The sequence below is a fragment of the Oryza glaberrima genome, chromosome 2 (genome assembly GCF_000147395.1).
Source record: "Oryza glaberrima chromosome 2, OglaRS2, whole genome shotgun sequence".
Classification (NCBI taxonomy): Eukaryota; Viridiplantae; Streptophyta; class Magnoliopsida; order Poales; family Poaceae; genus Oryza; species Oryza glaberrima.
In genome coordinates this window covers 29,231,820-29,247,055 of record NC_068327.1, presented here as the reverse complement: position 1 = coordinate 29,247,055, position 15,236 = coordinate 29,231,820, and the positions used below count along the sequence as shown (strand labels likewise).

The window sequence follows — 15,236 nt, the reverse complement described above, 5'->3', positions numbered from 1 at the left end:
ACTTCAATAAGTTTAAGAGAATCTTACCGTACTTTTTAAGTGACTAGCATATCGGATAATTTATCAAAAAAAACTTGCCACGTCTGTTTTTACAAACCCACTACCAAACAACTGCTAAGTTAGTTAAACTTATCTAACCTTAGGAATGACAATATGTGATAAAGTAATAGATCGAGAAAGTAAGCAGTAGGCACGAGTAGACCGGCTAATAGCAACGGCGAATCAACGCCCGAACCGACTCTTTTATCTTTTTTTTTCCCGCAGAAGGGAGATCATGTGTGCTAGTTATCTGTTATGGATGAAGCCCTCACTCACCGACCCTCTACTTGAAAATCCCTAATGCACCAATGTACCAAATACAATGTACCTTGAATAGGAAACCATTCCTTACTTCACTAACAACCAAACATCCACTTACACATTTTAACATTATCACACATTGACAATATCAAAATTTAACAATATACAAAATTTGTTAAAATTGATTTAGGCATCTATCGTCACAGTGAACAACGAAAAGGTGTCCTCTCCCTGTCATCTCCCTTGGCGCTCAACGTGGCGCCGAATCAACCGACCCCGACCTATCCCTCACCTCCGCCGCTCCCGACCCCACAATCCATTGACCCCTAGTCCACTCCACCGCGCCCCGCCTCAATCTTCCTTCCCCTTCCGCCGCGCTCCTTTTCCCTCGCACCACTCCACCCCCCCTCATTCCACCGCGACGGCCGACGAGGTCTCGGGCTCCCTGAAGCTTCCACAACAATGGCGAGGCTACTCGTCCTCCGCTCGGCGCCGTACCACCGCTCCCACCTCTCCGCCACCGCCACGTTCCTCCTCTCCCCCTCCAACTCCAAGCACCCACACTCCGCCTCCGCCTCCGCCTCATTCCCCTCCACCGCGCGCCGAATCCTACTCCCGTCGCCTCTCCGCGTCCCGGCCCGCGCCATCGAGTCCTCCCCCGGCACCACAAAGCAGGAGCCGACTCCGGCTGCCGGTGAGGGTGAGGCCCAGGAGCCGCCGCCCCCCGCTGCGTCGGCGTTCGAGGTGGAGGAGCTCGGGTGGGGGACCCAGCTCGCCGTGAAGCTACGCATGCTCGTGGCCCCGCCATGGAAGCGCGTCCGCAAGGGCAGCGTCCTTAACATGAAGCTTCGGGGCGAGGTGCCGCTAGCTCTACCATAGATATCCGATTTACTCACTACGTGAATTTTAAATGTTTCATCCTGATAGAGGCTTGGATTGTAGAGATAGTTTCTGGTACTTGATTAACTGAGACGTGGTTGTCGTCCTGTTGCTAGTTTTTAGGATGACTTGTTTTAATTTTTGAACATTTGTCAATTTTGTGACATGACCCATTTTGGATTTTTTATTGTGTTTGTTTACTGCCACAGATATCCGATCAGTTGAAGACACGCTTCTCTTCCGGGCTGTCATTGCCACAAATCTGCGAGAATTTTGTTAAAGCTGCATATGACCCGCGAATATCGGGGATCTATCTGCACATAGAGCCTCTGAGATGTGGGTGGGGGAAGGTGGATGAGATCAGAAGACACATTGTCGATTTCAAGAAGTCCGGTAAAACTATAAACTGAGCTGAATTTAGTATCTTATCTCTGTTCTTCTTGTCACTTGTCAGATGATGAGCAGGTGCTGCATGACTTTGTAGGTAAATTTGTTGTTGGTTATATGCCTGTGTGTGGGGAGAAAGAGTACTACCTTGCTTGTGCGTGTGGTGAGCTGTATGCACCGCCAAGTGCTTATGTTGCTTTGTTTGGTCTAACTGTTCAGCAAACATTTCTCAGAGGTAATTGCATGTACTATGATGACACAAAACTTATGTTTCATCGATGTGGTTATTGGTTAAACACAAACTTATTTTATGTTTCATTTTTAGCAGGAGAAAGGAACTTTACGATTTCTAGTATTGTTATGGTGCAACTAAACTACATAGCTATTCCAATGATTGTTACACTTAATGAACTTACTTATATGTCTTCTTATGGTATTTTATACAGAAACTGTACTTCATTCTATTGTAATGTTCAATGCATTTTTTATAGTTTCACTTCTCCTTGGAACCAATTTTAGTAAGCTTGATCATACACTTTCATTGCTGTTCCACAAAATCAAGCTAATTGAATGTAGCAAGTTCCTTTCTGGGTATCTAATGCTTTTGAACTCAATTGGTAAGGTGTTCTTGAGAAAGTCGGGATAGAACCAGAAATTCAGCGAATTGGTCGTTACAAAAGTGCGGGAGACCAACTTGCACGGAAGAGCATGTCAAATGAGGTTAGGGAGATGCTAGCCACACTGCTCGACAATATTTATGGAAACTGGCTGGATACAATATCTTCCAACCATGGTAATTCAAAATAGATATACTCCACCTTTTTAAAGGATAAGTTTTCATTAGATATTTTTTCTTCTGTAGGGAAGAAAAAAGAAGAAATCGAGGAATTCATTAATTCAGGAGTCTATCAGGTTGCCAGACTTAAGGAAGAAGGTTGGATAACAGATTTACTTTATGATGATGAGGTACAGATTCATTTTAACTTTTTGCTAAGGCACCAAGTAAATTACATAAATAACTTATCTTATATAAGTTGCTACATCTACATCGTTTGCTCACATCCATGGTCAAACCGGGGAATCAAAGTGATGCTTCAATCGTCAAGTTTCAGTGCTATAAGCATGCAACATATTACTGCCTCCGTCCCATATTAGTTGTCGTTCTAGGTTGTTTAGCATGGATTAAAGTTTGCTAAAAAAGACCATAGTCCCCTTTATTAAATAATGTATGGTTGGATATGGGAGGATGGTTGAGGGTAGAAAAGAGAAAAAATTAAAGGGAAAATTGGTCCTATACCATCGAAAGTTTTCAAGTTTAGTTTTGTACCATCGAAAGTTTACGGTGCACTTTAATACCATTCAAAGTTTCCACCGTTACTGCTTGTAGCATTTCCGTCCATATTTCAATCTCTCGCGTGAAGTATGACAAATTACCCTGTAGAGGCAACCAGCTCCGCACGCAGCAGGCAGCTCTTTCGTTGCCTTGCATCTTTCCTGGATCTCCGCCATCACGGAAGTGGTGCCATGTCCCTCCTGCCGCCGAGCTGCTCTGCCTTCCTGCCGAGCTCTTCCCTCTATCTCCGCCTTGCTGCCGAGCTTGTCCTCTCTGCCATGTACGTCCCGCCGCCCGCCACCAAGCTTGAACCCGGCCGCCGCTCACCGCGGTGTGATTCGGCTCCCCGCCGGCGAGCCCTCTCCGTTGTCCATCTAATCTCAACGGCGACGACGACAGATTCGACTGAAGCTCCCCTCCTGAGCTCCTTTTGTCAGCGCTGGGGTCACCGGCAACATTATCTATTCTATTAGCAGGTTCTCCAATGATCCAATCCCCTCAGATTAAAACGGGCTCGGCGGTGCCGCCGCGCCGGCGACAAGATATTCCAGTTTCTCCCCCACCGATAACCATGACGACAAGGTCCACAACGACGGAACGACCTCGCTCCAGCCACGATTTTCTCCCATCTGAATGTACGCAAAGATCGGGCTGATTGAAACAACGAGCAAAATCAATCTGTTTCCCTCCACATATGGGCCTATGGAAAGAGAACGAGAAAAAAGATCGTCCCAGGAAACTGCTATGTGAAAGAAGGGTAGTACAGTCATTTTGTTTGGCCTTCTCTACGGAAAATTAAACAGAAACGAGAAAATCTAGACAGAAGTAAACGGCAGTGGTAGAAAGAGTAACGGTGGAAATTTTCAATGGTATTAAAGTGCACCCCAAACTTTCGATGGTATAAAGCTAAACTTGGAAACTTTCGATGATATGAAACAAATTTTCCCAAAATTAAATTAGAAGTGATTGAAGGGACATGTAGTTCTCTATTGTGACAACTTTTTTGGGACAAAGTTTGAATTCTAAAGAGAACTAATTTGGGACGGAGGGAGTACTTGATCCATGGATACAAAAATAACTACATGTACCTGAAGAGAAATGATGAGAATTGTTCTTTTTTTTTAAGATTTTGGAAATGTATTACATCCTTGGCCTCTGCCACACAGCACACAGCTAATAAGTTCTTTAGCTGAAAAAAAAAGGGTAGGTGAGGGGACAAACCCCCAACTACCCTAAGAATGAGAATTGCTCTTTAGACAAGTGTTCCACCTTAACGGACAGTTTGGATGAGAAGGTTCAGTTGCGACCTTTTGGGATCTAGTACAAATTCCTTAAGAGTTGAAAAGAACCCAAACTTTCTAAACAAACTCCAAAATAAACTGAGAACATAGTTTAAAATTTGCATTTTTAATTATCTAACTTAATTCACATAATGAAATGTTTATTCCTCGTCTTTTGAGTGGCTACTATTGTGTTCTTTTTTTGGCATCATCTTATCCTATAGGTCATGGCAATGTTGAAGGAGAGAGTAGGACAGAAAGACAAGAAAAGTCTGCGTATGGTTGATTACAGGTAATTTGGATCAAACTTTTGGAAAACCAGGTGGAAACTGTTAGCAAATTACAAACAGTCCTTGCGTCAACTAGATTAACTAGTAAGGTATGTCCTGCTTAGTCAATGACAGGTAGTAGTACTAGACTACTAGTAGTAGTCATTTTGGATTTTGTATGTCGAGCATGAAGCTTTCAGTAGCTTCATGTAGCTGTTGCTTTACCTGTTTTTACTAGTGTCTTATAGTAATTGGTGCAATGCTTACGGCTTACCAAAGGACAGCTAGGAGACTAGTTCAATGTGAGCTGTAAAAGTTCGGCGCAATGGTACTGTAGTAGGTCGGTTACTGTAGCATCATACTCAAATAGGTATAGAAGGAGATGTATACCCTTGTAAGTCTTAGCTTGTGCAATATATGAGAAACTTTCAGGCAAGTACCAGCGACTCACTTGTGAGGTGATTGATCCCCAACAGAAACCAACTATAGTTTAGAAAATTTTCATGCCCTTTATTTCTTTTCTCCATTTTCCACTAAAACTAAACAATAAACACCGTCATACACATTCATGGAAAAATAGCAATAAACAGAGGTCCTCTCTAGCAAACTGGCCAAACTAGATCTAACAAGGTCTAGAAATCTGCTCCTGTTACTTATTGTCTTAACGAATGCTGCCATATTCTTTTCTTGTACTGTAAAGTTCTATGTTACATTTATTAAAATGACTTTGATTCTCTTTGCAGTAAATATTCACGTGTAAGTAAATGGACTCTTGGGTTACAAGGAGGGGGTGAACAAATTGCAGTGATCAGAGCATCTGGAAGCATAACACGTACTCGCAGCCCATTGAGTGTTCCTAGTTCAGGCATCATTGCTGAGCAGTTGATCGAGAAGATACGTACTGTTAGAGGTAATTTTATAAGTTGTCAGTTTGTACTCTCTCTCTCTCTCTCGTATGAGATCAAACAATCTTCAAATATAAACCAATGAAATGTCGACCAAAATTCTCATAGTGTGCTATTTTCACTTGACTTACTTTTGCTAATAAAGTTCATTTGGAGACAGAACATTTAAATGCTCGCTTAGACAAAGAGCATGGGTTCAAAGGGAAAACACTAAGAGCCTTATATCTCCACTCACCTTTCTGGTTCACTGTTTAGCTCCAGTTTTTGCAGAGCCATAATGTTGTTACAAAGTTGAGTGATTAATTCTTATAACTTCTCTTGAAAACTATAGATAATAAAAGTTTCGGTTGGTAATGATGGCCATGCCATGTCTTCCTTGCATGGCTCATCACATCTAATAGGCATAAAACGAGCTTGCCTCCAACAAGATAGTAGCTTCTAACAGACTTTATTCTTATCTTTAGAATCTACTCTTACATTACTTTCCATGGGATCCCCATCAGTCTCATGTCCTCTTGGTTTCACCAGTTGTCGTGAAGCTGCTACTGAACCATGCCACTGAGTCCATGCTATTTGTTTCCATCAAGTGAGGCTACTTGGCCCAGTCCTAGGTGTCCAATATTGCCATCACCAGTGCAATGTGAGGACCTAATGCAGGCTGCATGTGGTAGTTGAGTAAGAGTAGCATAACCGAGTATGGTGGCAAAGGCGCAATGTGGGCCAAACTGGAGTCCCATGGCTTTCACCGATGGAGTTGGGATGCGTGGTAGACTTAACACTTTCCTGGAGGCGCTATGTAGACTTTAGTAAAGCTTTGGTTAAGCTCTGTGGCAGAGCCACAAGTGTGGCACAGGCTGAATTCAACAATGGTGGGCAATATGATTTTTTCAAGCTCTGAGCAAACCAAACATGTTCCTAATCTTGTGATGTTATCCCTCAAAACTTGTGCTGATGAATTTTTAGAATAAAGTAAACCTAAAAAAGAAAGGAAACACTAAAAAGACAAGAGGCCAAATCTTTTTACACAGATATAATAAATCTGATCATCCTTACCGGATTCAGTTCCCTGTTTTATTAATATTTCTTAGATGAGATGAAATTTCTCTCTTTTGTTGGATAGATTATGGACCATAGAAGTACCTGCTAAAGCTTATTTAGCATGTGTATATAGTGCAAATTTCTGTTAGTTCACCCATTTAACAGTGAATTCTACTTGCTATTTGTAACGAAGAGTTCCTTATCCTTGCCAGAGTCAGAAAAGTATAAAGCTGTTATCCTCCGTATAGACAGCCCTGGTGGTGATGCTCTTGCTTCTGATCTGTAAGTTATGCTTCAGGTTTCACCAATTTATTAGCAGCAGAGTTTCGTTATGTATTGGTTGTTGTTGTTTGAACCAGGATGTGGCGGGAAATTCGACTCCTAGCTGACACCAAGCCTGTGGTTGCTTCAATGTCTGATGTTGCTGCAAGTGGTGGGTACTACATGGCAATGGCTGCACCGGTCATTGTTGCTGAAAAACTCACGCTAACAGGATCAATTGGAGTTGTAACAGGTGATCTTTATTATCTTGTAATTTTGTGGTTGTACTAGAGTAACAATTTATTGCACGTTGACTAATAAGTTGGCACTTTTGTAATGATCTCAAATCTGAACTTTAGATCCACTATACTATTTTGGAGTCAAGACAATGAATTGAGCTGCCATTGCATGTTACTCCCTCTGGTCATGATTCATGAAAACATGTTGTTTTCGACATCTTTCAAGTTGAACTTCTAATACTTTGAACATCAATATATTTTTGAAAATTTTAGATTGGATCATGAAAATCATATGCGTAGATTTATCTCGGAAAGTACTTACTTTCATAATATTATAATTTTATTGGTTATACAAATATACTGCAATAGAAATTAGTTGTTAAAGTTGCATTTGGAGACCGTGTCGATGTCCAAAATGACATGTTTCTTTGACCGTGTGGAGTAATTCTTATTTTCATATTGGTGTACTTGGATCAGGGAAGTTCATCCTGCAAAAGCTATATGAGCGGATTGACTTCAATAAAGAAATTATATCTAAGGGTAGATATGCAGAGCTTAATGCTGCTGATCAACGCCCTTTAAGGTAACTTAGCACAATGTTGCTGGAGCTGGATGACATGAAAGCAGTGCATGCCAATTGTCGTATGATGATCTGCAATTATTCAATATGTTTTCACTTTTATGTTCTTGATAAAAATGTGTGTGATTTTTTGACAGACCAGAACTGGTTTTATCATTTAAAATTTATCATAAATTGCGCATACTGCTTCTTATCAATTTTTGTTTAGTTTGCCATCATTATATTTAATGACAAATTATCAATCTGTAAATATGGACTCCTAAAATGTACCACCTATGTTCCAAAATGTAGCTATTTCTAGCACAGTAGCCTGTCTAAAATGAAGCTATTTCTTCACCTACCCCCTTCTCTCAACCAATTACAACCAATTTCTTCACCTACTTTCTCTTCTCTACCAATCACAACATTCATCATTTCCACCTACTTCCTTAATGCCTGTGCCAACCTAAAAAATACTTAACATTTTGGGATGGAGGAAGTAGTTTATTAGCTCAGCTGTTATCCTTTAAATAACTGTGAGATATTTAATAGACTAGATCATCTTTCGTCTTAGAACTGACAGGTAAGCCACACTGTTTTATGGGAAGTATGAAAAACAAGAACTTTATTCTGTCTATGGGTGTTTAGGTGCGAGAAGAGATTTTAACTGTAAGTTGCATTTTGATAAGAAGTTTAAATGTTGTTGTCATGTTACCTAAGTTTTTGGAGAAAATAGTTTCCTATCCAGCATTTTCATGTCTATTTCCCACCACATGGAGTGTCATTTAAGATGGAATATTATTTTCTTACCAGTTAGTTTATATGCTTCGCATGTTTTTGAGGAGTGTAACATTTTCTTACAGACCAGATGAGGCAGAACTTTTTGAAAAGTCAGCACAAAATGCTTATGCATTGTTTCGAGATAAAGCAGCCATGTCACGCTCAATGAATGTAAGGATTGACCTCAGATGTTGAGCATCTCATATCTCTTCAAGCTTGTGATGAGTTCTTGCACCACCAGGTTGATCAGATGGAGACTGTTGCACAAGGTCGGGTGTGGAGTGGCCAAGATGCAGCTTCAAGAGGATTGGTTGATTCACTGGGTGGATTCTCACAAGCTCTTGCTATTGCAAAACAGAAAGCCAATATACCCCATGATAGGAAGGTTAGAGGTTTGCTATAGGAAATGCGTATTTATTGAATGAACTCCTCTCATGCATATATGTGTCATTAATGTGCATTTAGGCTTTATTAAGGGACTAATTGATAGCAGAGTTACCTGACCATAATTGATAGCAGAGTTGCATTTGAATCTTTGATGGGGTTTGAACTATTTATTACCTTTTCAATGCTTCACATTCTGATGGAGTAACCAAGCAGTTTTTTTAGGGAGAATACTAGAGGAGCTATATTAGCTTAACGCATGGAGTAACCAAGGGCAGTTCCCTATCGACAAATAGTGTTTTGCATGTTTCATTCAGCTATTGCATTTTGGGTTCATAACAAGCTTTGCTAGTTTGAAGTTTTTACCTTTCAGAGAATAATTCTAACTTGCAAATTTTGTGAGATGACTTGGTGGAAATACATAATAGAGAGTTCACTTTCCAGATGCTTATTTTGTGCTGAACAATGCAGGTCCAGCTAGTTGAGATCTCAAAGCCCTCACCAACACTACCAGAGATCTTGTCTGGAATTGGCAGTTCATTGCTTGGAGTTGACAGGGCAGTGAAGGGAGTGCTCCAGGATGTCACTTCCCTAAATGGAGTCCAAGCTAGAATGGATGGAATATTGTTTGAAAGATTGGAAGATTTGTCTGGAGAAAATCAGCTCTTATTGCTCGTAAAAGATATTGTTAATTATTTTGATTGATTCCACCAGTCAGTACCCTATGTTTTACAAACAGTTATACATAGAAGAAGAAAATGTCAACATGTCAATAATAATTCACCTTACCTAGAGGCTAGAAGCAGGTAGACTTGGGATCCGTTCAGTACTTTTGGCACTGTATATTCTATTTTGTTCTTTTCATACTGCTGCCTATGGAAATGCTGTACATGCCTATGAAAATTCAAGCGATCTTGATTTTCTAGTTCGCTTGAACTGGAACCCAATAGATCACATTTACTCTTTGTTTATGAGATTTTATCTATGTTACAATATGTATCGCTAGTTGATTCCAGATTTTTGAAAAGGCTTGTAGAGTGATCTCCAAGTTTTGAGAGAATGTGTCTTGCAAATGGAGCTCCATTACCATAGTGAACTTATGATAGGAGCTCAGTCATGTACACTGATTGTTTTTCTCAGATTTGGCAGGTTTGGATTAGCAATGTCACCAATTCAGAGACAAAAACTGCGTGGGCAATCAATTTTGTGGAGAAAGATAGGTAACTAATTTTGCACTTAGTAGTGCCTTTACACCAATCTCTCTATTCCTTTTATGGAAATGCTCCACTACCGACTACAACAGCTTTTGCTATATTTGAGCAGTGCATACAGATATTTATCTGACCTATGTTGGTTACCACTTCATATTAGTGTTCTGAGAAACAATTTCACTGCCATTTTTTTCTTGAATACGCAAGAGTCACCACCATTTTATCACTGTTGGTAAGGAATTAAGAATTGTTATGGTCGGACGGGTCTACCAAAGACATCCAATTGGCCTGCAGCTTTGCTCTTTGCCTCAATCCACCATAGCACATAACAAGAATACAGTAAAAGATTATCCTTTTCTTGTTCCATTCATTTTCCAATAGCCAAAAAGATATTTATGACTAATGCGTCTCCCTTGAGGTTATTGCATAGGAATTTCTATTATTATAGGGGTTTCTTGGATTTATTTTCTCACTATCTTAGTCATTCTTTCTTGTGAAGGTCCTTGTCTAGTGGCATGCTCCATTTATGAAATTACGTGGCTTGTCTGTTTTAGCTTATTATTAACTGTTCCAAAAACTTCATTTTATGGCCATACTCCAAATGATGATATCATCATGTTCTCCAAAAGTAATTTTTTTCTACTAGTTCCTTGGTACTTAAATCGTTTCATGATATCTAACAGATGATGATGAAAAGAAACTGGAGAAATTGCCACTAAATTCTAACATTGATGTCCAACATAGAGCAAAGATACAAAAATGAAAAATCTTAGAATAAAACGACAAAGCCTCTTGGTTTAAGTTCTCATATTATGGCATCTAGTCTTGTAATGCTGGACACCTTAAGTCTGGACGCCTCAATTGTCAGGACCCATGAAGGTACTCTCCGTGTTCTCTACAGGGGTCTTCTCAAGCTGCTTCTGCAGTTTGGCTTGTTCATCTCTCAGCTGGCAGTTTTCGTGGGTAACACGATCGCAATCCCTGATGACATGGTTCAGCTGATCAAGGAGCTGACGATTAGTGCTGCGGAGGTGGACAACCTGTGCCCAGAGCTCACTTAGCTGTTTCTGCTTCCTCATCCGTGATCGTCGGGCAGATTCCCTGTTCGATATCATCCTTCTCCTCCTGCGCTCTTCTGCAAGACTGCGTTGATAGTCATCTGATTCATCTGAATTGGATTTATTTCCAACTGGAAGGTTGGTTTCATGGGGTAGGTGTGCCACATGTTGGTAAGATGTAGCTTGAGGCACCAGAAGACTGTTATACTGGAGGAGGAAGTCATTTGTATCTACATGGTAATGAGTTTTGAAAGAAACTGCACTTGCAGGTGACAAGTATGGAAAACTAGCAATCTCAGCAGGGTACATGCTCACTCGAGGTATGAATAGAGGGAAGAGAGGCTTGTGAAAGAAAACAAGAGGGTAGTGGGGTGGATTTATAGCACACAAGGATTTTGGAAGTGTACAGGACCCAACATCAGCAATGTTCAAATTAACTTTCTGTGCTTCTTGGATGTACAGAGATCAGGGACAGCAACAGGCTTGCATACATGAGACTGAGGTTTAAAATAGGTCCTGATGGACATCATGTAATGTTTTATTATTGTGCCGGCTTTTCTAAATGTATTGGTCCCAGTATGCTTCCAAAAGGGCCTCCATCCAGACTGTCGATTTGTGATCAAAGAAAGGACCATGAAGTGCAGGGCCCTTGGCAACATCACTAGCATCAGGTGCTCAAACCATTTAAAGAGATGGTGGGTGGCTAACAGTGACAGGCATTTGTGGTGAATTGTGGAAGGGAAATGGACTGTAAAGCTGAGGCGTATTCATGGATCAAATAACTCTGCTGGCTATGATACATGCTCAGCTTATTGTTTTCAACAGAGTTGCATTTGAAGTTCTGGACACGTGCGATTTAGTTCCGGGCCTCTGGATTTCAATCCATTTTCTGAAGGATAACAGTGAGGCAAGAATACAAGATAACGTTGAAATCGGTTGTCCTGAGGGATGTTTATTCTGCAATGGCTTCTTCATTCTTCTGATAGATCTAATGCAACGGGAACATCTTTTAGAAGGAGAAAAAGAGGCAAGTACTAAGGTTGCCAGCTTGGTGCCTTATGACCACTACTGTGGCCCCCAGTGGAATTCCTCTTGGATAAAGAGGACGTGCAGTTCTGCAATTGGTAACTTGGCATTGATCTTCTCATCTACTGGGAAAAGCATATCCACTAGATAGCAAGCCACACCTTTTAAATAATTTCAGTGTTCTAGTTGTTTTGTCCCTTATTTTTGTTTACTTTAGGTTGAATTTAATATACTAAAAATTATGGAACCTAACAATCTTTTTTTTTCTTTTGTGAGAGAAAAATCTAGCATTTTGTTCCTAGAGAGTGGATGTATTTTTAAAGGTGTTCAGGAGTACTTAAGACGGCACTAACTTGCTCTTGATTTCACTATAAGTCCTGAATAAAAGAACCAACATATCAAATACCAATGAAACTGAAGGACAAACATTCTGATTCCTTTTTAAATGGAAATTTACTCTCATGCATAGCTACCCTACGAGGCTATGAAGATTCTTGGTATGCTTGCTCTTATTTCTATTTAATTTTTAGTTGATGGAGAGTTGGTATATATTGTTTACATCTAAGAAGCCAATAAATAAAATCCTACTAGTATTTATCATCTGTTACTATTTGCATGGTGAATTTTTCAGATGAGATACATTCTTCTTCAAAAATCTCTAGGATGAGCTGTCATTTGGTCTAGGAATGCAATCGTGCAGCTCCATCGAGGTAATGTTGCACAAAATATATTCTTATAATATTGCATATGAATATTTTGAATGGTTCATATAATACTGATATGTATAGTTGCTCGAGATAGGATGATATGCTGTAGGATTTTCAAATTTCCAGTCGCTTGAACATAGTTATAGTTTAACATTGAGATATTTTGTTAATTCTCTTCAGGCACAAGTTTCTTTCAGGATATGGAAGTGTGTATTATGTTTTAAAAGAAACTGAAAAAAAAACGATCCACTAGATCAGTCAAGCAATTCATTATCAGGAGTTACTTAGGTAGTTGACACAAATCCTGCAGTGAACAGTCTGCAAAGTAGCAGTTTCAGAAAATCTGCAGTCTTCACTTTGTTACCATCCAGGTTCCAATTGGGGTGGGATCGTAGAATGGCTATGCTATAGAGGAGTCAGGCTCCGGGAGTTAAGGGAGAGGTCAAATTCAATTGGATTCGATTTGAGATTCCATACGGCATTAATATCATTTCGCATCCAACGCAATCCACTTCATATGGACTTTTTACATGGTCTAGGCCTGTCGTGGCTGTCTGAGGCTGTCGTCTTTGGAGGACAGGGAAATCTTATCCCGTTGTCTCTTTAGATCTTGAACACAAGAATGAAGGGAAAACTTGCAAAACAAGGTCATCATTGGAGGAAAAACAAGATCCATGGCCATTTGATTCACCTTTCCATTGTTCCCGGTAGAAAACAGACATGTCAAAGGATTAGAGATTAAGGCAATCCCAGATAAAATCAAACACCTATTGTGCCGTTATCTCAAGCATGAAGGTAATAACTGATAACCTTCGCAATCATCTTTTTTTTTTTGGAGAGGCTTTTGTCATCAGCACCTGCCTTGTTTGAACCTTTTCAATTTCTCTTTGTGCTCGCTTCACTACTAGTCACTACTCTTCTTCTAGAGCAATGTACTCCATAAATTCACAATCTGGAAACCAATCTCTTACTGTTGGCTAATAGCGCGAAGTGGCCAGATCAGGACCGATTGAAATGAAAATTTTGACTGGATAACCTGGTTAGCTTTCTTCTTGGCTTCCGGATTCCATACAGTCGATCCTTACTCAATAATGTTGATGAGAAAAACATCCAAAAAAGCAAAGACGCATCGGCCTACACAAAGATTGGTTTCCTTCTTTTCGTATACCCTTGTGAGATTCGCGTCCGGCAACTCCCATCAGCCGCATCCATCCTGCCCGTAAAGTCACCGACCCTGGACACAGAATCTTTCAGCCGTTGGATCGCGCGATTACGCGTCCTATCACCGTCGAAAGCTCTCATTGTCCTGGAAGAGGACAATAAAACTGTGCTATGCGTTTAGCCCTCTGGAAGAGGCTGGACCCATTGTTACCTAATTAGGGATGACAGGGAGTGTAGATGGTACGAGACTACGGAAAACGAGGCAAAATCTTTACGGCAAAGCTGGTAGTGATAGACTGATACTGGTGGTGCTAGGGTGATGTCTGCGCACACACGGTGCTGCTGTTCTAAAAAGGCAGCCAAGTTGGGCAGAGCCGCACGGTCACGTACAAGTCGACATGTCGATGATGATGAGCTTTGAAGAAAGAAAGGCAGGTCTAGCTATCTACTATTATGTGCTTTCTGGAAAGATTTGGCCTGAGAGGGGTACCCAATGCTTCCCTCGTGTTGTAGCAGCGCACATGAAGTCCTAGGCCGACAATGCGAGTAGATCATATTGGTTCTCCAAAGTCCCGTTTCCTAATTCCTGCATGTTTGAACTTTCAACGAGGACTCACACTGTTCCGCCCAGGACGCACAATGTGTTACATTTTTCAGAGAGATTGCTACCTAATAGTGGGTTGAGCATTGGAACATCTAATCCAGATTTGTTGGAGGTTCTGAGGATTGAGACCCCAACATACGAATCACCCGGCAAATGTTGAAAACCGACGCGTTTGAGCTGTCGACACGCGCATGGCCTATAGCCTATAGAACTCATTTTAGTCAATCGCTAATCCGCCCATTTGCAGACCCACGACGTACCACAAAACAAACAAAGGGCCTTAGGTCGATCGCGCGGACAGCAAATCGCCAGATCGCGCGCCGAGGTGAAGTGAAATAAAGCAAAGCCAGCCGGCCCTCGGAAACGAAAGCCGTCAGCGTCTCTATCCCACCCACCCTGCACAAACTAGTAGTAGACGAAAGCCACAAATCCGTAGCTGTCCGTGCGCGTGCACGGCCTGGCCGAGCCGAGCCGAGCCAAGGCCAACACACGCGTATTGCGCGGGACGACCGCGACCACTCACCACCACCTCTCGGCGAGCCACTGGACTAGCGAGAGGGGTCAATCGATCGGTGGCGCCGAGGAGGCAGGCGCGCGACGGGAGGGGTCAACACCCGCACCCGTAGAGTCCTCGACGACGCGCGAGAAATCAATCGGGACGCATGAGACCGGCGCGAGATCGGCGTTACAAAGCCAGAATTGCGGGAGAGACGCGGGCGCGAGGTGAGTAGTGCACGACCGGATGGAGGCGCCGGGGGTGGGCGGCCCCGGGCGGGCGGTCTTGCCTGCCACGGAGGAGGGAGCCAACGGCATTAGAGCAGGTATAATAGTAGACTATAAGCCAGCTATAAATAT

At 41.6% G+C, this 15,236-nt stretch overlaps 2 protein-coding genes across 2 annotated transcripts; one reads left to right on the top strand and one right to left on the bottom strand.

Annotated features, from left to right (window-relative positions):
• The first annotated feature begins 625 nt into the window (after window positions 1-625).
• LOC127762266 (serine protease SPPA, chloroplastic) lies at window positions 626-9,595 on the top strand. Its single transcript, XM_052286712.1, has 13 exons — window positions 626-1,158; window positions 1,389-1,572; window positions 1,664-1,801; window positions 2,189-2,359; window positions 2,429-2,532; window positions 4,404-4,471; window positions 5,192-5,358; window positions 6,604-6,673; window positions 6,751-6,905; window positions 7,369-7,474; window positions 8,314-8,401; window positions 8,472-8,615; window positions 9,086-9,595. Exons 1-13 carry the CDS (start codon window positions 763-765, stop codon window positions 9,317-9,319), a joined length of 2,025 nt encoding a protein of 674 aa, XP_052142672.1. The 5' UTR covers window positions 626-762; the 3' UTR covers window positions 9,320-9,595.
• Window positions 9,596-9,844: 249 nt separating this feature from the next.
• On the bottom strand, window positions 9,845-11,192 carry LOC127762267 (basic leucine zipper 43-like). Its single transcript, XM_052286713.1, has one exon. It carries the CDS (start codon window positions 11,190-11,192, stop codon window positions 10,683-10,685), a length of 510 nt encoding a protein of 169 aa, XP_052142673.1. The 3' UTR covers window positions 9,845-10,682.
• Window positions 11,193-15,236: the final 4,044 nt, after the last annotated feature.